We start from the raw sequence: 26,375 nt of genomic DNA on the forward strand, positions 1-26,375 counted from the left end.
TTATTGACCCCGCATCTCTCCATAAAGAGTACCTGTCACACACATTCCTATTACAAGGGATGTTTACATTCCTTGTAATAGGAATAAAAGTGATAATAAAAAAAATAAAATAAAAAAAAAAAGTGTAAAAAAAGAAATAAATATGTAAAAAAAAAAAAAAGAAATACATTTTTTTTTTAACGCCCCTGTCCCCAGTAGCTTGCGCGCAGAAGCGAACGCACACGCAAGTCCCGCTGACATGTAAACGCCGTTTAAACCACATATGTGAGGTATCGCCGCATGCGCTAGAGTGCCAGCAACAATTCTAGCACTAGATCCCCTCTGTAAATCTAAACTGGTAACCTGTAAACATTTTCAAAGCGTTGCCTATGGAGATTTTTGAGTACCGAAGTTTGGCGCCATTCCATGAGTGTGCGCAATTTTAAAGCGTGACATGTTAGGTATCTATTTACTCGGTGTAACATAATCTTTCATATTTTACAAAAAAATTGGGCTAACTTTACTGTTTTGTTATTTTTTAATTCATGAAACTATTTTTTTCCAAAAAAAAGGCGTTTGAAAAATTATTGCGCAAATACCGTGCAGAATAAAAGGTTTCAATGACCATCGTTTTATTCCCTAGGGTGTCTGCTAAAAAAACATATATAATGTTTGGGGGTTCTGCGTAATTTTCTAGCAAAAAAATTATGATTTGTACATGTAGGAGAGAAGTGCCAGAATAGGCCCGGTATGGAGGTGTGTATAAAAGCCCTGTATGGAAGAGGTTAATAAAAGCTACATTTGTGTTTTCATTTTCTGGTATTGTATTCATTTTCAAAAGAAGACATCATCAGTGGCCAATTTTTTATTTATTTTTTTGCTAGCCCACCAATGATATGCCTGATCTTGCACATGTGGTGTATGAGAGCAGGCTGGATTGTTATTGAATAACAGGCTGGTACAGATCTCATATGGCTCAGACTAGATTTACTTGAATTTCACTGGTGACGTGGCTGTCCTAGGGTGTACCTGAAAGGCTAGAGATACATCACCAGTGCCTCAGGGAACCTAAAAGAAGAAAGATAATTTAAGTTTGACAAAAATATTTCACTTTACAAATGGCTTTATGAAGTTTGTGAATGGGCATACAGTATGGCATCACCAGCCAATAAGTGAGATACAGCTGCTAATATTGGTCTTGTTTCCATTCAGCAATCGCGTGGTACAAAGCCATTGCCATGACTATGCATGTAGGCGTGCACAGCAGCACAGTTCCCAAAGACATGCCAACACATTCTCCTGAAATAATAGAGTAGTGGACCAGCTGTTTATGTACAGTGGTTGGTCTGCAAGAGCTTAAATACACTGGGAAAAATTATAAACGCAACAGATGAGCTTCCCTGAGATGATTTCTGATCGTTTGTGTAGAAATTTGTTGGTTATGCAAACCGCTTGTTGCAGCAGCTGTCCGGGTGGCTGGTCTCAGATGAGGCCGGTTGGATGTACTGCCAAATTCTGTGAAACACCTTTAGAAACAGCTTATGGTAGAGAAATGAACATTAAATTCAAGGGACCCAGCTCTGGTGGACATTTCTCAAAACTTGCGGCATCTGTGGCATTGTGCTGTGTGATAAAACTGCACGTTTGCCTTATATTGTGGTCAGCCTAGGGCACACCTGTGCAATAATTATGCTGTCTAATCAGCATCTTGATATGCCACACCTGGAGGTGGATGGATTATTTCGACAAAGGTTAAGTGCTCACTAAAGCCTCATACACACGATCAGTCCATCCGATGAGAGCGTTGTCATAGGTTAAATAACCGATCGTGTCAGAACGCGGTGACGTAAAACACAACGACGTGCTGAAAAAAACGAAGTTCAATGCTTCGACTTGATATGCGTCTATTTTTTACTGATGGTCGTGCCTACTAACGATCGGTTTTGACCTATCGGTTAGGACAGTGTTTCTCAACTCCAGTCCTCGAGGCGCCCCAACAGGTCATGTTTTCAGTCTTTCCATTATTTTGCACAGGTGATTTAATCAGTTTCACTGGCTTAGTAATTACCACAGCCATTTCATCTGAGGGAAATCCTGAAAACATGACCTGTTGGTGCGCCCCGAGGACTGGAGTTGAGAAACACTGGGTTAGGAATCCATCGGTTAAATTTAAAGCAAGTTGCCTTTTTTTTAACCTATGGTTAAATAACCTATGGGGCACACACATGATCGGTTTTGACCGATAAAAACGGTCCATCAGACCGTTGTCCTCTGGTTAACCTATCATGTGTACGAGGCCTAACACAGATTTAGACAGATTTGTGAACAATATTTGAGAGAAATAGGCCTTTTGTGTACATAGAAAAAGCCGTAGATCTTTTGGGTTCTGCTCATGATAAATCGGGGCAAACACAAAAGTGTTGCGTTTTATAATTTTGCTTAGTGTAAAAGGAAAAAGTTTGTGAAGTTTTTTTTTAAATGTTTTTGATACTGTGAATAAGAAAATGTTTTTAAGACTATGAAAATCTCAATTATAGTTTCAGCATTTTACTGTGAACATTGCCCATATGCTGCTTAGTGTGCAAACTGTTTATCCAAATGTATGTAACAGTTTTCATATTGTCTGGCTTTCATATTTTCCAGCTGCCTACATAAAAGTTTATCTGCTAGAGAACGGTCTGTGCGTCGCTAAGAAGAAAACAAAAATTGCTCGGAAATCATTAGATCCATTATACAATCAAGTGCTTGTATTTTCTGAGAGTCCACAAGGAAAAGTATTACAGGTGAGGAAAAAAACCCTCAAAATCTGATATTTAGTTTAAAGCTAAACTCTAGGCAGATATAAATGTTCCAAATCAATGCAACTCTGTGTTCATTATTAAATCATTGGATCACAAGAATGTATTAAAATTATGTATTCATTAACCTCCCTGGCGGTATGATTATTTCAGAAAAAAGATGCTGAAAGCGGTACCATTATTTGCAAGGAAATTTGGCGTTTTATACTGTAGGCCTGTAATTCTTAGGAATAACTCACTTAAATCTGACCAAACAAAAGTCTAGTAGGCATCCCGGGTATGACATTTTTAAAAAAACAAAATTATAAATTATAATATAATAAATAATTATAAATAATTATAACAAATAATAATATAATTAAAATAAAAATTATTCAATAATGTAATCAACTTAAAATCACTGAAATGGTGTGCTGACAGATAGGAGTTTATTTTCTCTGGTTGCTTTACTGGTGGATCGGTGACCCCTTGGAGGATCGTTTCAACAGACAAGCTCCACTCCATTCCAACATTTAGGATCCAGTGATTTCAGCTTGACTAGATCCGTTAGGATCTTCCATTCTGGTAAGGGTCAGCAAGCTATATTTATCATTGGACCCAGAGTTTTTCCTTCATGGTTGCAGCAGTGTGCTAACACTTAAATTTGACACTTTTTTGGACTATTAATTTTTTATTTTCATTTATCAATTTGTTCACATTTTTGATATTTATTGGACTCCTATTTAGCCTTCTTATTGATTTAGATGGCATATGAAGGCCTTTTCACTCTTTAGCGCTACTCCACCGTTTGTTTAATTCTGAGGCCCCGTACACATGACCAGTTTCCTCGGCAGAATTCAGCTTCCGACCGAGTTTCTGGCTGAATTCTGCCGAGAAACCCGGCCGTGTGTACACTTTCGGCCTAGGAAGCCGAAGAGGACCTCGGCGAGAAAATAGAGAACATGTTCTCTATTTCCTCGTTGTTCTATGGGAGCTCTCGGCCTGCCGAGGTCCTCGGCGGCTTCAGGGCTGAACTGGCCGAGGAACTCGATGTGTTTGGCACGTCGAGTTCCTCGGCCGTGTGTACGGGGCCTGAGGAATAACTCACTTAAATCTGACCAAACAAGAATCTAATAGGCATCCCGGGTATGACATTTTTTTAAAAACAAAATTATAAATTATAATATAATAAATAATTATAAATAATTATAACAAATAATAATATAATTCTAATAAAAATTATTCAATAATGTAATCAAATCAAAATCACTGAAATTTTCTCAGTTGCAAAATTGTCGCTGTCATTATTATTTTTTTTTTTTATGACGATGTTCCCCACAAATCGATATCGCAGAATTCTGCAAGTGATTATAATTTATTATCGCAGTTTTTTTAACTGATCTAAAACCATTTTTGACATAAAGGGACACTTTTGGTTGCTATGGACAATCTACAGTTTGCAGGCAGAAAGAACAGTTTTTATTATATAAAATGACATGTAGGGCACTGGGCAGACCACTAGGGACAAGGGGGGTGTGTTTTTTTTACATACAGTACTGTAATCTATAAGATTACAGTATACTGTATGTATAGTGTTTGTTTACCTTTTTGAATTTGGCGCCGATCTCCGCTCCCGTGCGTCGTAACGTCGCAGGGAACGGAGATCGGCGGCACAGGAGGACGCTGTGTGAATCAAGCGAGGTCCCACTCGCTCACACAGCGCGGTGACATCGCTGGATCCAGGACAAGGTAAGCCAGCGCACGCTGCAGGCTCTGCATATCTACCCCGAGCGTGACTCGGGGATACCGATTATAGCAGAAAAAATCAACCCCGAGTCACGCTCGGGGATACCGCCAGGGGGGTTAATAATGCGGCTGACTTAAATTCTACACAAGAAACATTTATATGTCTGCATGTTTCCTAGCAGAGCTGGCTAAAACCCGAGTCTGTTCACTTTAAAGCCTAACTCTGGGAATTACAAAAAAAAATCCCAGTGGGGCCTGCTGCACTGCACGTATTAAATGCTCACTAACTCTGTGGCAAGAGAAAAAAGATGGGATATTTCCTTTACTTCTCACTCCAGCAGGCCCCTGCCATCTGTACAACTAGTCTCTCAAAGCCTCTTCCAGGGATGGAGATGTATATTTCCATGTGTTTCATTTAAATTCCTAAAACCCCCTATCCCACCCTTAGCTTAAAAAGCCTCTTTCATAGGATACTGCAGCCAGTGGTCACAGCATGATGCCATCAAGTACAATACATAGCCAATATCCCTGAATTATATGTGAGGATGGCAAGGAACCACCAACAGGCCAGAACCAAGGAAAGCGCTGTAGCCTGCAGGATCTAGGAATGAGGTAAGTATTAAACCTTATTCCTCATCCTGTAGAGTTAAAAAACATGTACCCTTGCAGTGGGGAGCCCTACTGAAAGGGTAGTTTTATTTTGTAATTCCTGGAGTTGAATCTAAAATGGAAGTGCACTTTTAGTCTTTAAGCTCCATGTACATGGGAAGTTTTTACAACTGCTCCTAAATGATTAAACTTGACAGATGGTAACCACGTTTAAAACGTCCGTTTTGCCACGTTTACATGCCGCGTTTAGCAGCGTTTTTCCGCGTTTGCATTTAGAAGCGTTTCAAATTTTTTTTAAATATATATATATATATATTTGTTTTTAAATGGCCAAAAACGAAAAACACCTATAAACGAAACGCTGCTAAATGCGGGTTACCACGTTTATCCGCGTTTAGTCGCATTTGGCATCTGAAACGTGGAAATCTTCTGCGTCTGAACCCATTTTCTTGCTTTCAAAGAAATGCTGTTAAACGCAACTGCCTAAGAACGACAATAAACGAGACTGTGTATATGGTCACATAGAATAACATTGAATGCGTTCAGCAGCAGTTGAAAATAGCATCCAACTGCCTCTGAATGTACATTTGGCAGCGTCCTGTGTACATGGGGCCTAACTCACTTGTGCTAATCAAGTTATACAGCTTAAATTTCACTTAACGATTGTCCCATCATTGTCACATGGGGGTGGCAAGACAATCCTTGTGTAAGCTTCCACTAGAACGACTCTGAGCTTACACAGAGTTTATTTCCTTACTGTCACTGGTAGAAAAGATTGGTGGAGGATAAGGGAGTACCTGCTGGACAGGGGCAATAAAATTAACATGATGCCTTGCCTTGCAGTGGGCAAAGCACAAGTTTTAAGTCAGTAACCATTAAGTGTCCACACCCACACTATTTATTCAACTAAAAATGGAGAATATGTTAATAGTAAAAAAGGACACATGGGGAAAACCATCAGAAACATAATAAATAGGGCATATTAGGGAAATGATATTGGTGAAAAATGTGTTTTGGTAATACTGCATTAATCACTAAAAAATCACTCAGAGGTAGAAGTACCCTTTCCGCAGTCAGCTCTGCAGCAAAAGCAAAATACAAACGGCTGATACATTATATGCTAAACATTGACAGCAAACGTTTTCACAGTGAGGCATGCTGAATTGTAAACTAGTACATAGACCAGGAGTTCTCAACCTTTTTAGTGCCATGACCCCTTTAATAAAATTTCCCAAGTAGCGGGGACCCCTAACAGTAAAATAATTTTCGTAGTGTGGTTTGTCAGTACCCAGGGAAAGACAAGTAATTTGCGCCCCTAACCCAAGGACATTTAGCCCTCCCTGAGTCCCTTCCACTTGTACCATATTGAAAAAACCCTTAGGGCTCTTTCACACTGAGCGCCCGTACAGGTCCGTCTGTCAGTTTTTTTCGCGGACCTGTACGGGCGCTCCGTGTTCCTCTATGGAGCCACGGATGTCAGCGGTGACATGCCCACTGACATCCGACCCGCTCCGATCCGCCAAAGTGTGACGGAGGAAAAACGTACTTTTCTTTCCGTCTGGCAGATCGGATCGGTGAACACGGACATACGGTCCGTGTTCATTCGATCCCCCCATAGGGGGGAGCGGAGAAAAGACAGGGCGGTCCCTGCACAGTGTGCGGGGACCGCCCTGTCATCCGCCGGCTCAGCGGGGATCAACGCTGAGCAAGCGGAGGTGCACGGGGTGGATCATTACTGATCCGCCCAGTGTGAAAGAGGCATTATGGTACATTTTAGGATGTACCACTCTTTCTCTTTGTTCTCCTTTCTTTCCCTTTTTATCTCTCTCTATCCTAATTCCTTGTTTTTTTCCCCATCCCTCTCTCTAGCTGGGTTTCTTGTTCTTTCTCATGCTTTCTCTCCTTCCCCTCTTTTCCTCTCCCTTCCATGTATTGATCAAGGTCGTCTGCTGATCTGAGAACTGTAGTGGGGACTTTTATCTATAATCACAGGTAGTGTTACTCACTGTGTCTCTGATTTTGGGTTGTCTTGCAGCAGTGACACCTATGCCGAAATCAGGAGATAGTGTCTCCTTCAGCCCCTCCCACTTCACATTCCTCACCAGTCAGCTGACCTCTAGTCTCTGCCCCCCACCCATGCCGTGAACTGAATGGGTAGCTGCAAAGAGGTTGAGTGGGCGGCCGCGGGCTCTAGGAACAGCCACAAAAAGGCTGGGAGAGTGGTGCGGGATTCAGGAACAGCCCAGGATTTGGTGACCCCTGGCAAATCATCAATCGACCCCTGAGGGGGTCCCGACCCCTAGGTTGAGAACCACTGACATAGACTAAAGATAAGCTCATCAGGTTCTTTGTCTGTTTTGGATAATAATCAAGTACATTTTTCTCTATAGGCCATATTTACAGACATAAAAGAAGTCCAAACACTGGGGTAGATTTACTAAAACTGGTGCAGTCAGAATCTGGTGCAGCTGTGCATGATAGCCAATCGGCTTCTAACCTTGGCTTGTTTAATTAAGTTTTGGCAATAAAACCCGGAAGCTGATTGGCTTCTATGCATAAGTGAGCCTAATTCTGCACTCTCCAGCTTTAGTAAATAAACTTGTAAATAAACTTGTTTTTAGCACTTAATACATATTTACCTGCAGCACTTTCACAGCATGTGTGCCTTGACTGGATGCACATGAAGTCAAGCAAGGTAATATTTAAACAATTAAAAAACAAAAGGTAATGCATGTTTGACAGCAGAGTTAGTGGGCCTTGGCACCGTCACACTGCACATATGTGTCCAGGGCAACCGCAGTTTTTGTGCTGAGTGCCCTCTATGCTCAGTGATCAAGTTGTCACATATAGCCCCCAATCTCGGTTTGTGTTTGGAAGCTGGCAGGACAGGCTCCCGATCATGTGACCACTGTGATAGTTCATCACATGTTTGTTAAGTTTGTCCCACCACTAATTAAGAACCAGTTAAAAAGTGGCAGGGGTTAAAGAGTATTGTCAGCAAAAAATGTATATGGTAATATTAAAAAAGTTGTTAGAAAGTTATTAGTGAAATGTTTTACCTATTTCTGTTTCAATAGTTTTTATTCTGTTTTAACAAATGGTTAACATGCAAAAGTTCCGCTCACACAGGGGCTACAATTGAGGTTGAAACCAGTATTGGCTCACAAGAAGGGCAAAAATAAGGCAACACATAAAGAAATGAGAGCCAACACAATAGCAGTAAATATAAGTGTTAATGATACTGCCAGAAATAAGAGGTCCCAGAGGGGATCCCCACACCTACGAGGCACCCCTCGGCCCGTCAAAATCCAAAAGGTGGTACAACATACAGCCTAAACTGAACTGAAAAGGATGGAGGAGCAAAAAAATTTATAAAGTTATACAGAAAGGTGAAACGAGAGCATTCATATAGGGGTTCTGCGCGAACCAACACAGTGATAAAAAGGTAAATAATCTAGACATATAAATATATAAATATAGTGAATGTGAACAAAGAGAGTGGGATAATGAGTGCTCACACTTTCCAAAATCAATTATGTGTAAGTGTAACCTCGAAAAGAATAAAATAATGAAATATATTAATTATATTAATTAAGTGGTTAAATAATTTGAGCAAACAGTCCAAAAAAGTGAGGTGATCAAAAAATATAAAAATAGAACATATGGAATATGAAAAAATGAGGTGAAAAAAGTGAAAAAAGTGAATAAAGAGTGTCCCAATAATGGTGTGCCAAGCTGTCAAATGGTGGTCGCAGTGTAGCTGGATATCCACTAAACGGGTTGTTGACAGATGTATAGTTCACTCCCTCACCAGGCTCCCAGAACTCTTACCTCAAACCATAAATAAATGTGCATCCAATAGATATTGAATCACCATAGAGATCTTCTCTCTTGTTAGTATCAGCTGGAACGTCTCCTTGGCCACTTCCTAATACAGCTCCAGTACAGGGAAAAGAAAGGAACACAAGGGCTCCAATAGTGTAATATTGTAAGACTCAGGGGGAATTTATTAAGGAAAAAACCTGTGCTTACATCAAAACATAAAAACGAGTGCAGTGAATAAACATACAAGCGGCGTCTTCAGCGCCGGCTTACGTCACTCCAGGTGTACGCTCTGACCAATCCCTACGCGTTAGGGAACCCCAGATGAAGACACGTGATCCCGTGTCGTAACGCGTAGGGATTGGTCAGAGCGTACACCTGGAGTGACGTAAGCCGGCGCTGAAGACGCCGCTTGTATGTTTATTCACTGCACTCGTTTTTATGTTTTGATGTAAGCACAGGTTTTTTCCTTAATAAATTCCCCCTGAGTCTTACAATATTACACTATTGGAGCCCTTGTGTTCCTTTCTTTTCCCTGTACTGGAGCTGTATTAGGAAGTGGCCAAGGAGACGTTCCAGCTGATACTAACAAGAGAGAAGATCTCTAGGGTGATTCAATATCTATTGGATGCACATTTATTTATGGTTTGAGGTAAGAGTTCTGGGAGCCTGGTGAGGGAGTGAACTATACATCTGTCAACAACCCGTTTAGTGGATATCCAGCTACACTGCGACCACCATTTGACAGCTTGGCACACCATTATTGGGACACTCTTTATTCACTTTTTTCACTTTTTTCACCTCATTTTTTCATATTCCATATGTTCTATTTTTATATTTTTTGATCACCTCACTTTTTTGGACTGTTTGCTCAAATTATTTAACCACTTAATTAATATAATTAATATATTTCATTATTTTATTCTTTTCGAGGTTACACTTACACATAATTGATTTTGGAAAGTGTGAGCACTCATTATCCCACTCTCTTTGTTCACATTCACTATATTTATATATTTATATGTCTAGATTATTTACCTTTTTATCACTGTGTTGGTTCGCGCAGAACCCCTATATGTATGATTTCTGATTTGTGTATTGTAAACACTATTAGGTTTTGCAGCACCGTATCTGTTTTGGGTTATTACTGTTTAGGAGTCTACAGTAGCGCGGAGGCTCTTTTTTGATTTTGAAACGAGAGCATTGTTTCCCAACTCCAGTCCTCAAGGCACACCAACAGGTCATGTTTTCAGGCTTTTCATTATTTTGCACAGGTGATTTGATCAGTTTCACTGCCTTAGTAATTACAACAGCCGTTTCATCTGAGGGAAATCCTGAAAACATGACCTGTTGGTGTGCCTTGAGGACTGGAGTTGGGAAACACTGAACTAGAGGGAGGGAGCTCATCTACCGAGTAGGGGGCTAGAGAAGGAATAGGGAAGTCTAGGAAATAAAGGGAGGCCAGAAGGATAGAAACCAAGAGATGGAAAAAAGAGAGGGGTTCGGAAACATCTGGACTGCTTGTCAGAGGTGGCCCAAGCTAGCTTGGGGGGTTAGAGTAGGAAAGACATATGACAGCCATGGATCCCAAATTTTGAGGAACTTGGTATGAGTGTTGGTGCGGATGCTCGACATCTATTCATTACGCATCAACATGGTTATGCAATCTTTCACCCCCCTGAAAAGAGAGATGTTTTTTTCCAGGCTTAGGCAATTGTTCTTTTGGCTATCACAAATAGGTAGGATTCAAGTTTTCGTTGATAAGTGAACAGGTCTGGAATTGGACAGTGTAATAAGGCAAACTTGGCTTTTTTTGGTATAATATTTTTCTTAATTCATGTTGGAATTTCATTTTCATATCCATAGAAAAAGTATAACCTGAAAGGTTACAGTGAGTAAGGTTTAAAGGAACCAAAAAGCTTTACAGTTAACCAGTGCAGAGCACAGCAGAGCCTTCCTAAAACAGAATGTCTCTGCATGTGCATGTCACAATTTTATCAAAAATACAAAAATAATGAATTGGATAGCGGGCAGAGACATTTAATCGTTCATTTATAACCCTGGGCCACATGTGCAATCCAGAACAGCCAATTAACATAAGTTAAACAAAGTTAAGATGTATTGATAATATTCCTTGTATCAAAATGAAAAGGGAATGAAAAGCTTATAGTTTAATACTGTGTTTTATACTTATTTAATAATCATGGTTTATTAACCCCATTGTGTGTTTTGAAGGTAATGGTTTGGGGAAATTATGGACGGATGGAGCGAAAGCATTTCATGGGAGTGGCAAGAATACTTCTAGAAGAGTTGGATTTATCAAGCATGGTTATCGGCTGGTACAAGTTATTCCCGACCTCTTCAATGGTTGATCCATCAACAGGTCCACTTCTCCGTCAAGCTTCACAACTTTCTTTGGAAAGCACTGTGGGACCATGCTGTGAGAGATCTTAACTATTACAGAATAGGACCTTTTGACTTTTTTGTAACCGTTGCTAAGGCTTTGTTTGGATATCTGACTTCAAACATCTTGCATGTTTGACCAGTTTTCTGGAACCTGAGCTCAACCAAACAACCTTTGAAAAGGAGAAAGGGTGGTTTCTTTCGATGTATGAAAGTAACCTTGGGTGACTATCCTGGGTCTACAATCGTACAAATACCTCTATTCTCACTTTGTTTGATGTCTCGTTTATTCCTAAACTGAGAGTGAAAATTGTTCAAAGTTGCAGTATCTTTTAATCTACAAAAAGGTATTTTCATAACTTTGGATTGAGAACTTTTTAACATTCCTAGAACAACATATATGGACATGATAAATGACTATACATTAGAAAGAACTGCAACTTATCTTGGGAATAATATTTTATTTATGTGTAACACTATATCTTTGTGCTTTTAAAACTGTGCCAATCTACCAGGAAGTGTCTTTTACTACTTGGCCAATGCAGTTGATGATTCATTTGGGAATGAAATATATAAATGAATTAGAGTAGGTAATGAAATAGATAGTATTAATTTGATCAGGGAAGCACTTTATTTTTAAAGTGCTGTTGACCAATATAAATTTAAGCCATTGTATACCAGCATCTAGTTTCATTACATAGTTCATTGCATACAAACTATGTACATTTTGCGCATGTGTTTCGTACTATGAGACAAATTCTATTTGAAAATTCATATGCTTTAAATTCTCCGTTACCATAATAGAAAGCGCTTGAAATAATAAAGTTCACTTTAATGGTAAATTATTTAGGAGGACAGTGATGCCAGTGTTAGGATAGCTAAATTAGTTCAAAAAAATAATTAGAGTATTCAAAAATATAAATTTGTCAAAATGTGATATCAGTAATGAGGTAGCAAAATATGTATGATATAGCATATATGTTAAAGTTACCCTGATAAAGCCTCGCCTCACAGAGGTAAATAGCGCACAGTATGGTAAGAATGCTTTATATACCATCATTTTGAAAAAGGCAAAAAAATTGCTTATTGAGCAAAAAATATGTAGAGTATAGAAACTATTCTGAGATGTTTTGCTGCTGTTTTTAAATGATCCCAAAACCAAAATAGTGATGGTTTATGAGAAAATGTTTATATTATATAAGTGTACATAGATTTCAGAACATATGTCTTTAGACATATTGTCAGTTTGCGCATTTTGTCATGCATTTGAACACTTTAGCAACCATATGCGTAAAATCTGGTTCGTTTAGCATGTTTTATTGTATATGTGGTGGAGGATTACGCCTTTTAATTCCACTCACGTTTACTTGTATATATGTTATGTTCGCAAATATTTTAAATGTAGCCTTGCATAAAAAATGATTTATTGTTGAAATAAGAGGAACTGTGAGCTATAGATATCACAAAATCATCGATGAGTTATTTCAATTACCAATATAGCCATATTTTAACAATTTTTTATATTATATATTTTTTAAATTGCATTTAAAACAAAAATGTACTTCCACTTGACTCATCTTGTGCTAGCAAATCTGTTTTGACCCTTCAGTTTAGAATAGGGTGTTCTAGTTCATATATGAAGAATGAGAGAGACCTATTGACTCAGATATGTAAATGGTCTTCAGTCTGTTTAACTAATTCACGTTACCAGACGTGGGTAGAAATCATAAATAATACTATTTTTTTTTTGTTGTGTGTTTATAGTTTAATTGTTTGGAAGGATGACTAGCCTACCTAAAAGTGTAGTTGTTTCTTACAGCTTTTATTAATTGCCAAATTGCCAAAGCTGCCAATTTACTACTGAATAATAACTTGTCAACAGCAACAAAATTGTCTCTGCAAACAGACTGAATGATAATTATTGTTTTTAATTTCCTACTATTTTTATATTTTCCTGTTGCCATCCTCTCTAAACACTAATGTCTTAGTCATTTTAAAAGACAAAAGGAGGATGAAAATTGAATACTGAACAATAGTTATAGACAAGAATCTTTGGCTTATCAGTTTTGGTATAATAATATGGAGCTTTTGTATGCTTAATTGACTAGAAGTGCCAAATTTGTAATTTTAGTTTTTAATGCTAGAAACTCTCAGCCATTTTGCATTTTGGTGTTCTTATTATTATATTGATAAGTCAACATATAATGATTTTTATATAAAACCCTATTCATCACACAATGGGCGTTAAGTTGCTAAAAGAGTAGTGAATGTTAACTTGGCAAACTGAATATTTAATAGATGTATTGCTCACTTCAATCCTCCAAATTATTTGCCAAATATATTATTTGTCAAAAATCCTGCCTTTTTAATTTGTACATGATTGGGTATTTAAAGTGAACACAGCTTCCCTATGTTCACTAAGTAAATCTTAACTTTGCTAAGTAAACCGTCTCTACTTCCTCAGTAAAGAAACCCTGATTATTTTCTGTAGTAAAGTTACAGTAAATAAAAATGATTTAGTAGAAAATAAACTTTGATTTAGTTACAGATACATTTCAGGACTTCTGTAACCCTCATATTCCAAACAAATTGGTGCATTTTGGAGAATAAAAGCCACGTCTAATTAGTTTCTGGTTATACAAATTTTCATGCTTTTTGGATACGCACTATTCTTCCACCACAGTGAAAATATTTCTTACGATTATACAAAAGTTACCAAAACAAATCAGTTGATTTACAAAAGCCAAATAGGCTGTTCACTTTGCAAGGCAATTTTCATTTGCCTTCGTGAAGGTGATGAAAATGAAATAATACGCAATTAGTCGCATGAAACAGTTTTTTTTTTACTTTTTACACATGATTGAATGATGAAAGTCAGCAGAGCTTTAGCTCATGGACTAAGCCCTGGAAAATTTAACAAAAACAGTCAATTCCTAGAAAAATGTACTACTTACCCAGAATCCTGCACCTGTTTTTAAAGAGAATTAAGCCATTGATCTGCAGCTAAATGTAATAAAATAACACAGGCCAAAGGTTTTCAACACCCCTTAAGTAACATTTTAATTTAACATGTACAATTCTCCATTTAGCTGCAAACAACCATGTTTTAGGATTCTGTGATTTTTTAAAAAAAATGCCTAAGCTAAGAAATAGTGCAATTCATGGTTAATTTATGGTTTGCCCTAAAGGTGATTTCTGATATTTAACAAATATTATTGTCTCACATTTCCTCTTAATCGCCTTGTTTCTAAAACCATTGCATGTCATATTATGATAGCGCTAATTTTGTGCTAACGTTTGCCTCACAAGTTCACTTAACACTATTAAGAAATTGAAAAGTAATTCTCAAACATTCTGTTCTAATCTTCCTCAAGGTACTTTTCAAAGCAATAATGATACTTGTCTATAGAACAAAAAAATAACCCATTACACTAAAGAGTGTGTGTGTGTGTGTGTGTGTGTGTGTGTAAACACATACAGTATTTCACAAAAATGTGACAACACTAAAGAAATTAGACTTGTGTAAATTTGCTGTCCCCTCAAAATAACTCAACACACAGCCATTAATGTCTAAACCACTGGCAACAAAAGTGAGTACACCCCTAAGTGAAAATGTCCAAACTGGGTCCAAAGTGTCAATATTTTGTGTGGCCACCATTATTTTCCAGCACTGCCTTAAGCCTCTTGGGCAAAGAGTTCACCAGAGCTTCACAGGTTGCCACTGGAGTCCTCTTCCACTTCTCCATGATGACATCATAGAGCTGGTGGATGTTAGAGACCTTGCGCTCCTCCAGCTTCTGTTTGAGGATGCCCCAGAGATGCTCAATAGGGTTTAGTAAAAAATCAAGAAAAAACAAGCTGCGCTAAATTGAAAGATTGTTAGTAAGAACTAACAAACATGAATACCTGTGTGGTACAAATCTGTGAATAAACACATAAATAACATTGATCCAAAGAAAAAATGGACGCAAATAGAGCATATATGATGATCTTTTACAGTCTATGATACTCCAAATAGAAGTCCATATATATGGTGCCAAAAAAGTGATAAACAGCAGAGTCCAGAAAGAGAAAAAACAGGAAGTAGGGTTTCCAAGCTTCAAATGGTGAGGAAGTATAAACAACCCGGAAAGTGATAACAGGATAAACACCTCCACCTCAAAAAATGCTGACCCTTACCAGCTGGTGTTGACCCCTTGTTACAGGAGGTCAAATAAAGCGTGTATGTTTATACAGTATGTACCGCTTCTACCATCGATCAGCAGCCTCAATGGATGGATGTTTCAGGATGTGCACAAAAGGAGAGGAAACGTACATAGCATAAAATCCACGGTATTTTAATGAAAAGAAATAAAATATGCACTTACAGCATGTAGAATGCAATACAGCATTTAAAGTAATCGAGCCGGCCGGCTCCTCAATTCGCCTGCCCGTGTCTTCCGGGTTAGCTGAGCGCGGTGACGTCAGAACGTCACTCAAGGGTCAGCATTTTTTGAGGTGGAGGTGTTTATCCTGTTATCACTTTCCGGGTTGTTTATACTTCCTCACCATTTGAAGCTTGGAAACCCTACTTCCTGTTTTTTCTCTTTCTGGACTCTGCTGTTTATCACTTTTTTGGCACCATATATATGGACTTCTATTTGGAGTATCATAGACTGTATAAGATCATCATATATGCTCTATTTGCGTCCATTTTTTCTTTGGATCAATGTTATTTATGTGTTTATTCACAGATTTGTACCACACAGGTATTCATGTTTGTTAGTTCTTACTAACAATCTTTTAATTTAGCGCAGCTTGTTTTTTCTTTATTTCTTGGTTTCTGTAGTATAACACAGTTAGTTGCTTGCTTTTTTATCATTATTTCACAGGATATGCGCAGTATTTATTTTTACATTTGTCAATAGGGTTTAGGTCTGGAGACATGTTTGGCCAGTCCATCGCCTTTACCCTCAGCTTCATTAGTAAGGCAGTGGTCGTTTTGGAGGTCTTTGTTGGGATTGTTATCATGTTGGAATAGTGCCCTGTGGCCCAGTCTCCGAAGGGAGGGGATCATGCTCTGCTTCAGTATGTTACAGTACATGTTGGCATTCATTGGTTCCCTCAATGAACTGTAGCTCCCCAGTGTCGGCAGCACTCAAAGCCCCAGACCATGACACTTCCACCACCATGCTTAACTGTAGGCAAGACACACTTGTCTTTGAACTCCTCACCTGGTTGCCATTACACACGATTGACACCATCTGAACCAAATAAGTTTATCTTGTTCTCGGACCACAGGACATGGTTCCAGTAATTCATGTCCTTAATCTGCTTGTCTTCACCAAACTGTTTGCAGGCTTTCTTGTGCATCATCTTTAGAAGAGGCTTCCTTCTGGGACGACAGCCATACAGACCAATTTGATGCCGTGTGCAGCATATATTCTGAGCACAGACAGACTGATCCCCCACGCCTTCAACCTTGGCAGCAATGCTGGCAGCACTCATATGTCTATTTCCCGAAGACAACCTCTGAAGATGATTCTGAGCATGTGCACTCAACTTCTTTGGTCGACCATGACAAGGTCTGTTCTGAGTGGAACCTGTCCTGTTAAACCGCTGTATGGTCTTGGCCACCATTCTGCAGCTCAGTTTCAGGGTCTTCGCAATCTTCTTATAGCCTAGGCCATCTTTATGTAGAGCAAAATTATTTTTTTCAGATCCTCAGAGTTCTTTGCCATGAGGTGGCATGTTGAACATCCAGTGACCAGCATGAGAGTGATAACACCAAATTTAACACAATTCACACCTGAGACCTTGTAACACTAATGAGTCACATGACACTGGGGAGGGAAAATGGCTAATTGGGCCCAATTTGAACATTTTCACTTAGGGGTGTACTCACTTTTGTTGCCAGTGGTTTAGACATTAATGGCTGTGTGTTGAGTTATTTTGAGGGAACAGCAAATTTACAATGTTATACAAGCTGTACACTCACTACTTTACATTGTAGCAAAGTGTCATTTCTTCAGTGTTGTCACATGAAAAAATATAATAAAATATTTACAAAAATGTGAGGGGTGTACTCACTTTTGTGAGATACTATATATGAGCTGTACCAACAGTAATGCAAAGGGGGGGGGGGCAAAACTATTAACTTACATGGGTAAGTTGGATTCCAAACTTAAGCAAGATGCTGTCATTAAGTTCTTGATGAAGGGAGGATACACTCTGTCTGACATCCACAGAAGGCTACAAAATGTTCACAGAGATGAGTCCATTGACAAAAGTAATGTCATTTCATTGGTTACTCTTGTCAGTGGTGTCATCCCCATAAACATGTTGTAGCCTTCTAGGGATTTTGGTCAGCCTGGATTCCCCCTTCATCAAGAACTTGGTGATGGCGCATTGCTTCTGCTTCAAATCCATTATTTACCTGCAATGAAAAAGAAGAGATACTATAAAGGTACCGTTGCTCTACCAACATGTGAAATGTAAACAACATATGTTGGTTAATATAAAAGTTATATCCACCTTTGCATTACTTTGAGTATAGGTTGTGTGTGTATATGTATATGTATGTATGTGTATATATATATATATATCCCTATTATTTCTAGTGTAGCCTGTCTGAGCCTTCAAAGGAACCATGTGTTTAAGGATATATTCTACTATTTTAGATTAAATGTTGGGTTGAATCACCAACTGACTTCCTTTATCTCTGACACTCCCAGAACAATATAATCTAGCTATTGTTTCTGTTTCCTCCATCCCTTCGTGCCCATTACAAGACTGGCACACCCTCTTTAAAGAATTTTCAAGCCTTAGTAAAGTGTCAATAAATGACATGTGCTTTGCAACAGCCATGAAAGAGAGTAAAACAGAAACTCTAGCAGAAATAAAGTCAGAGACTCCAAGAACTATGAAAACCCAGTGGATGATTTAGCCCAATGATTTCCAATAAAGATGGAATAATAATTTTATAAAGACGTGCGTCTTTAATATACAGAGAACTACAGTATGAAGCTGGGAAGTTTTAGACAACTTCATACAATAAGCTTATAGCTATTTTTTTATTCTCTAATATAAAGCACTCACCAGCTACAGTAGGTGTAGGCAAAATATGGTGCCTCTGTTTCTAAAGAACTACAAGTAACAGCTTGCTGCTTTAGAGCCATAGTTTGCCTCTGCCAACTCTACAGCCTTAATGGGTAATATTTTGTGAGTAGGCCAAATCTAACAAATAGTTACAATTATTTATGCATGCACAGTTTACTGTCTTTGGAACATCTATTTTAGTGTACATTACTGTTAACTTATTGTTGCATTAATTTAAATATACCATAATACAGAACCGATGTGAGGGCCTTAAACAGTTGTTATTCAGATGGAAAGGTTAGCAACAAATTTGTACAGTATATATATATATATATTTATGACTTTGCTTATAGTACATTCTAGTACTTGTACATGACATTAAGCAAATATAAAAAATAAATAAAAGTTTAATTAGTAGGGACATAAATGGAAAGCTAGAGTTACCACTAAAGTGGTAGTTTGTTATAATAATATATATCTTTACATAATGAAGTGTATAATGTAGAAATGGATGAATTCTCGTAAATTATAGGAGAGTCAGGGCAAAAGCAAATGTAGGTGTTTTGGCCACAAACACCAATCAAATTCCAGCTATCAGTGTTGGTGCAGGTTTAAAAAGGCAAACTGTGACCCGATTAGTTGCCACCAGCAGCCCCTTTTTATTTATTTTTTTCCCTCTATATCTTAACTTCTCAGTTGCACCACACCTTCAATCAGCATTATTAATTAAAAATGATGTAATTGAAAAAAATTAATGGAGGCTACATATTTTACATAAATAATACCAAAATGAAAGCAAATATTCTAGTGTTGCCGTGACCAACTAATCAAATTTTTTTTTTTATTCTTCAACCGGTACCAAAACAAAACGCTTGTATTTGACGGGTTTGCTTTGTCAACACCAAGGCCAGTAAATAAGAATACCAGGAAGAAAATGTACTGCCACTATAGAAAGTTAAATTGAATATGAATTAAAAGAAAAATGTTAATACTAAAACAGATTCCTATATAATGCTGACAATTTGGGGCAATGTCCTGTGTAATTGCTTCTGTATTTTGTATATGTAATAAAATATGTGGTAACGGGAATCAGTAGGTGATAAGTTGTAGTAAAAGCTACTTATTTCCAACCCCCTCCCCCCCTTTAGAAGATACAATGTCTGTGATGGTTAAGGTGATTCTTAAGCTTTACCGTGAACACAAGTCACTATGTCTGATTTACTAAACTGTAACGTGCAATGATGTGAAGTGATCCTGGACCATATTCTATGAAGTGAGATAAAGTGACACTTTAAGCAACTAACCATGAACATAAAATAACTTCTTCTTGAGAAGACTAGATGTTTGAAGTGACCCCAGTTTGAATTTTTACACTTTGGGAAATCTGGTAGATCAGATCCAGTAAGTGGATTTAAACGTGCTTGGAACAAACATAGACCTATACTATGTTTTTTTCTGACATCACTCTTCTTTGTTTCTATGTTTCATTCAAGTGAACGTCATCTACTCCTCTGTACTGTACATATTAGTAAATCAGAACACACACTTGTTTTGGATTAGTGGTTTGAATCGGACTTATGCAGGACGTACATGGGTCGAATTCCAAACTAATTTATTTTCGAAAATTTGATATTTTGTGATCCAATGGTACCACCCTTGATTTAAATTTGTTTTACCAACCAAGCCTTCAGTTTCACCTCATGTTGCTACAGAAATACATTTTCATGGCCGGGAATTTTCTTTCCGGGAATATTCATTTTTTTCCCCCTGGAATTATTTTCTTGTGCTTATGCCCATTTCTTTTTCCATTAAATCTCTCACATGCTTTTAACATCATTGATTAGAAAATCATTTGTTTTTCAAAAAATTTCCAACATGCCCGAACACTCAAATTGGATGGCAGCACAAAAATTGGCCATTGACGCGGCCCACGAATGGTGCGAAATTCAAACAAAAATTCTTGATAATATTTTTGAAATAATTTTTGTTCAGAATATGACCCATGAATGGCCAGCCTTGTTCTTGACAGCATTGTGTCTTGTCGGGGGGGGGGGGGGGGGGGGGGGGGCTGGATAACAGTCAGTGACACAGTGAGGATGATTTACTACAAATATTGAGAATCTTCACTCAGCAAAGTAAATATTCACTTTGATTATTTAATTATGATATGAATTATAAATAAAAGAAAATTCAAGTTTACTTTGAATCATGTGTCAATGAAATAATAGATTAGGAGTTTTACTTTCACACAATTATATAATTAAATTGAATATTCACACACGGCATTGTGGGAAGATTTTTAACCACCTAAGTGAGCTCAAGAGAAGTATTTTTGTTCTTAATGGATTCTCCACTCTGTATTCTTTGGATGGTTTGTGCTTTTCTAAATGTTAACAGAGTCCACTGTAAGAATCAATGTCATTTTTTTATATTGTATTGCTGAAAGAAAGGCAAGTTGACTTCCAGACATTGCTAACTATGGGATAAATCCAGCATCTGCTTTGTCAATATATGAATGAAAAAGCTAGATGCAATTTATATAGAGTTGAAGTACATATATTTTCATATATTTTATTTTATCACAAAATGAAGGTGATAAAGGAATAAGATGATATATAATTATTATAATTGTTATGTGAACACGTCCAAGTGAAATTTAATGCAGAGTTTAGTCATAACTTGTTTTGGGACTGGAAATTTGAATGAACTGGATACATTTTAGGAAAGCATTTTTTTAAAAGTGCAACTTTGCGTTAATTATATGTTGGAGTATAAAGATTTTGAAATAATTATATTTCAAATTGCGCTGTTGTCACTTTCAATTTCCTTTCTACTTTGTTTATACTGTTTTTCACTCGTAGTATTTTAGTATTTTAGTATTGTTATCCAGATCAAATAAGAAAATGTTTAGTTGTGGTTCCCTCTAATGTGAAAGTTTGAAATTTAAAATGACTACTCTCAATGCTCTTAAATTATGTCTGTCTGCTGAAAACAGTGGTGCTGCTTTTTACTTCAGTTAATCAATGTCTAGTGACACAATGGGGCACTCTGATGTGAATGTTGCTCCAATCTAAAAAAAGGGTGACTTCAGCGTGTCTAAAAAAAGAGTCCTACTTTGTAAGGGCAAGTTCACCTTTAAGTAATAAAAAATATAAAGAAATTCAGCTTCCCCCTCCCAAGCCCCCTAAATTATCCTAAGCTTAATCCCTCCACCCAGGTGCTTAAATTACCTCTGATGGGAGCGTGCTTTTAGAGCAACTTCTCATAAATGTGGGAGAGCTTTAGCTCAGGATAGGTTAGGGCTAGAGAGTTTTACCTAAAAAAAAAAAAAAAAATTGCTCTTTAAGTGTTCTCTATACATATCAATTAACAATAGATTAAAAAATGGAGTGTTTGAAAAAACACAGTGCATATTGCATAAAAAGGACTCCACTTTAAAGTGACACTTAACAATTTTTTTTTTTACATTATTCATTCTAAAATATCTAAAGTATACAATGTTTTTTTTTTTTCCCTATCCACCACTGATGCACCTCTATTCTACTAGTGTAGAGTGAGCAGTGCCGTTACTTCTAATCATATTCTCTGCTCTATATGTACTACAATGCCTATAAAGCTGAATGTGTCTGCAGGTAGATGTGTAGGCCATCTTGGGTGTGAGCAGGAAAGGCAGCCACCCTGAAACAGGGAGTCCGAGAATAGCAGGAAAAAAGCTTACGGTCATGTACCTGACTGTGGAGCCTGAGGTTTTAAAAGGGTGGCCCCTTGCACAATTCTCATCCAAGCACCCCTGGTAGTGGAGACAAGGACTGCTAGGGCAGTGGAAGGTTGCAGGTACCAGGAAGCTGTATTAGTGAGCTGTAGCTTGGAGACACAGGAGTCCTTCCAGTGGTGGTATAGAGTCTGGTCACAAGCCTTGTTCAGCGGCAGACAGGTGCAGAATCAGGATTGGGTTAAAGGCCAGGAACAGGCAGAAGTCAGTAATGTCCTGGTGAAAGAGTACCGAATCAGGAAGCAGAGACAGTCATAAATCCAAGCCGAGGTTGGTAACATAAGCGAGCAGCAAATAACACAGGCAGGGGTGATCTAAGAGAGGTGTCAAAGGTAGCTGGGTCAGGGACAAGGTTAGCAGACTTGGATTAGAATCAGGAACACAGGAACCAGTGTTGAAGACACTCCAGCACTGAAGCCAGGCAGACTGTCAGTTTAAATAGGCTGCTGGGTGTTAGAATCTGTGGATGCATGCACATGCCTATGTGTACGCTCATGTGCCCACATGTTTGCACATTCTAATCCTTGCTCTTCTTGGGCTTCTATGCTCATGACTCTGCACATGTGCATAGGAATAAGCATCTGCTACATGGGAATGAGCACCTGCAGAACGAGATCCCTGACACATTTGAGAAAATAAACAAAGAAAAAGATAGATAGTACATACTGTGCATTCTACTTATATTTAACCACTTAAGACCGGGACCAATATGCAGGTAAAGGACCAGGCTCCTTTTTGCGATTCGGCACTGCGTCGCTTTAACTGACAATTGCACGGTCGTGCGATGTGGCTCTCAAACAAAAGAGCCACAAAACAAAATTTTCTCACAAATAGAGCTTTCTTTTGGTGGTATTTGATCACCTCTGCGGTTTTTATTTTTTGCGCTATAAACAAAAATAGAGCGGCAATTTTGAACAAAATGCAATATTTTTTGCTATAATAAATATCCCCCAAACATATATAAAAAACATTTTTTTTCCTCAGTTTAGGCCGATACGTATTCTTCTACCTATTTTTGGTAAAAAAATTGCAATAAGCGTTTATTGATTGGTTTGCGCAAAATGTATAGTGTTTACAAAATAGGGGATTGTTTTATTGCATTTTTATTAATTATTTTTTTTTTTACTACTAATGGCAGTTTGGAAGTTAACCACTAGGGGGCGCTGAAGGGGTTAAGTGTGACCTCATATGTGTTTATATCTGTAGGGGGGAGGGGCTGGATGTGTGACGTCATTGATCGCCTTTCCCTATATCAGGGAACAGACGACCAATGACAGCGCCACTGTGAAGAACGGGGAAGGTGTGTTTACACACACCTCTCCCCGTTCTTCAGCTCCTGTGACCGATCGCGAGACACCGGCGGCGATCGGGTCCCGCGGCCGTGGTCACGGAGCTTCGGACTGGGTCGCGGGTGACCCACGGCTGGGCATTTAACAATCACGTACAGGTACGTGATTGTGCCCAGTTGTGCCATTCTCCCGACATATATCGGCCTTAGGCGGTGCTTAAGTGGTTAAACATATTGCATTTGTTTTGTTAAAAAAATGTGCGTTTAGTGTCACTTTAAATTTGCTGAATTTAGCCACCAGAATTATGTGGCATCTTCTTTGACATCAGTGAAAACTCTTAGGACACAATGACCAACCACATTAATGAGAGCAATGAAGGAATTTCACAGTGCTTAATCTTTCTGTTAAGGACCTATATACATTTAGAAACCAGGTACTCTAAGTTTCATTAGAAATCAAATGAATAGTTTGGAATTTTCTTTCTTTGTTATCGTTTGATGGTCTTATAACCTATTGTAAAATATAGCTTCACTTCAGACCAACCTAATATAAAAAGCTATTTTAAAAGGCACACATAAACATATTATGAGTAATTATTTTTAATTGAGATAGACCAAAGCAATGAGCGTATTATAATGCTCATTGTGAAAAAAATATTAATTTGATGAGTGCACCAATCATAATATAGAGTATAAAAGACAACAAAGTTTTTTTATTTTTTTTTTATTCTCAGGAAGCCCCATGGTGTATGTTTAAAAACAAATATATTAACCTTTTTTACATCTATGGGTTTTGTAATTGGTAATAATATATTAAATATATGAGCTCTATTTCTGAGTAGTAAGACACCAAACCAGAGGTTTATGTTAATTCCTACATGTTTAAAGGATTTTAATTTATTTTTCATAAGTCATTTTTTTTCATGCTGTCCCCACTACTGATCCCTGTGTAAAATGCACATCCTATCCTCTTACAGCTGTGTCTGATAATATTGGAACTGCCCTAGAGCTAGTAAGGAGAGATTTCATTTTAAATATGTAAATGGGAGCCTTTAAATTTTCCACAAGTGCTTTCTGTATGCTTGTTTTCCATTTGCACCATTATTACTGGATGACAATATAAATTAGGAGTTGCACTTGTAGGTTTTTTTTTTGAATTTTTGAACAGCAGTGGCTACGTTTTGGTCATCCAGTTAGAAATGGAAATTATGGCATGTGCACAGCCATTGACATTTGCCTATTTTTTTTGCAGTAAAGAACATACATTTTACTGCATGAAAAAAGCATTTCAAATAGAAATCCTGTTATTTCCAAAGTGGCTGTTTCACATTTATATGTTGCAGTGTATTTTTAAAGGGAAACTATAAGGGCTCATTCACACCTACGCTACCACTTATGCTAAAGCATGTGCATAGGTGTGAAATGGCCCTTAGAAAGTTATTATGTACGTAGGTTAATGTATTATACTAGAATAATATTAATAATTCTAATGTAGTTGTTAGGCTAACCTGCATTTTTTTTTTAACTTATGTGTAGGAAAGCAATAATACATAGTAATGTTGCATACATATATTAAGCTCATCTTGGCTTGAATAACATTTATATTTTTCAAAAAGTCTTAGTACATTATCATACAGTTTTATTTTTCTATATAGTGTCTGTCTATGACAGGTGATCTTTTACTATTGAAATAAGATTTTAAAGTCGACTTGCAATCACTTTCGAGTCTCCTTTCTTGTTGCATTTGGTGTAATTGTTGTTGTTAACTTGGAGTGTTTCAGAGTGTTCAGAGATAATTAAGGTTTTAGAAACAAGCTAGGCTTTTTATTGACTTTAAATGTCCCATTAATGCAAGGCACACTAGTTGTCCAGGCCCATGGTAATAAGCCATGACCTAGTTTTTCAAAATAGGCTTGCAGTCAAATTAAATCTAAAATCGCCAAAGGCCATAAGCTATGAGTTCTAACCAAAAAAAGGCAAGATTTTAGGTATGTGAAAAAAGATAACAGCTGGCCAAAAAATGAAAACGAGGCCAATGTAACCCATAGTAAAGACACACATTTCTATTTAGATCTGCAGAGTTTGTTTTCCTTGCTAGTTTGTAAGCTTTGGAGATGTGGTTTTGATAGTTCTCTTTGGAGCAAACCAAGCTTTTTTTTTAAATAATGTATATTTTGAACTTCCTCCAGAGGCCCAAAGACTGATACAGGACATGCTTTAAGAAGTACATCCTTTAGATAATCTGAGAATAGTAGGAGTCAACTAGTAGGGGTTTGAACCAGTGGTTGGCAAACAGAAGCTTGTGCTTACCTGCTAGTCCACCAGGATTTGGGAGACAAGCAGGGCATGCAATAGGAATCATTTACAAAGCTTTAACACAAGGATATGGAGCTTTATTTTCGACCATGTTGACTATTTATTAAATATCCCATAACTCACTTTTTCTAAAATAAGCTTGGTAGAAAAGTGATCGCCCACAATGATGTTTTAAGTCCAGTAGTGTTGCTAGACCAACTACATGAAAAACCCCAAAAAACTTCTCAAGCCTTGATAAGGGGGCTAGTAAATCCCTGAAACTCATTGGGTATTTAGGTGATACTTTCTGCAATCAATAATACCCACCAGACTTGAAACATAATTGTTGCACATTCTTCTTATTTCTCTACCTATTGCCGATATTCTGGGAACCTTTTAGGGACCATCAGTTTTTGCATTTCGCATGTGTCTTAAAAAGCAAGAACAACTTTACAATATTACGGCACAGTGCTCCACAAATATTAATGTAATTTTTTATAAAAAAGATCCTTATCCTAGTGTGATAGCTTTTTGAACTGAGCCTTTATTCAGACTAGATTGGAAGATTTTCTATGTCAGCTTGGAGATAAGAAGAGCAGCAGTAATC

General features: G+C 37.7%; 1 protein-coding gene across 1 annotated transcript in view; it reads left to right on the plus strand.

The window, feature by feature from the left end:
• Positions 1 to 13,892, plus strand: part of RIMS4 (regulating synaptic membrane exocytosis 4) — a 329,479-nt gene extending 315,587 nt beyond the window's left edge. The window contains exons 5-6 of the mRNA XM_040329745.1: positions 2,623 to 2,762; positions 11,169 to 13,892. Coding sequence (XP_040185679.1) covers positions 2,623 to 2,762; positions 11,169 to 11,387 — 359 coding nt within the window. The 3' untranslated portion in view covers positions 11,388 to 13,892. The remainder of the gene's footprint in view (positions 1 to 2,622; positions 2,763 to 11,168) is intronic.
• Positions 13,893 to 26,375: the final 12,483 nt, after the last annotated feature.

This window comes from Rana temporaria, chromosome 12 (genome assembly GCF_905171775.1).
Source record: "Rana temporaria chromosome 12, aRanTem1.1, whole genome shotgun sequence".
Lineage (NCBI taxonomy): Eukaryota > Metazoa > Chordata > Amphibia > Anura > Ranidae > Rana > Rana temporaria.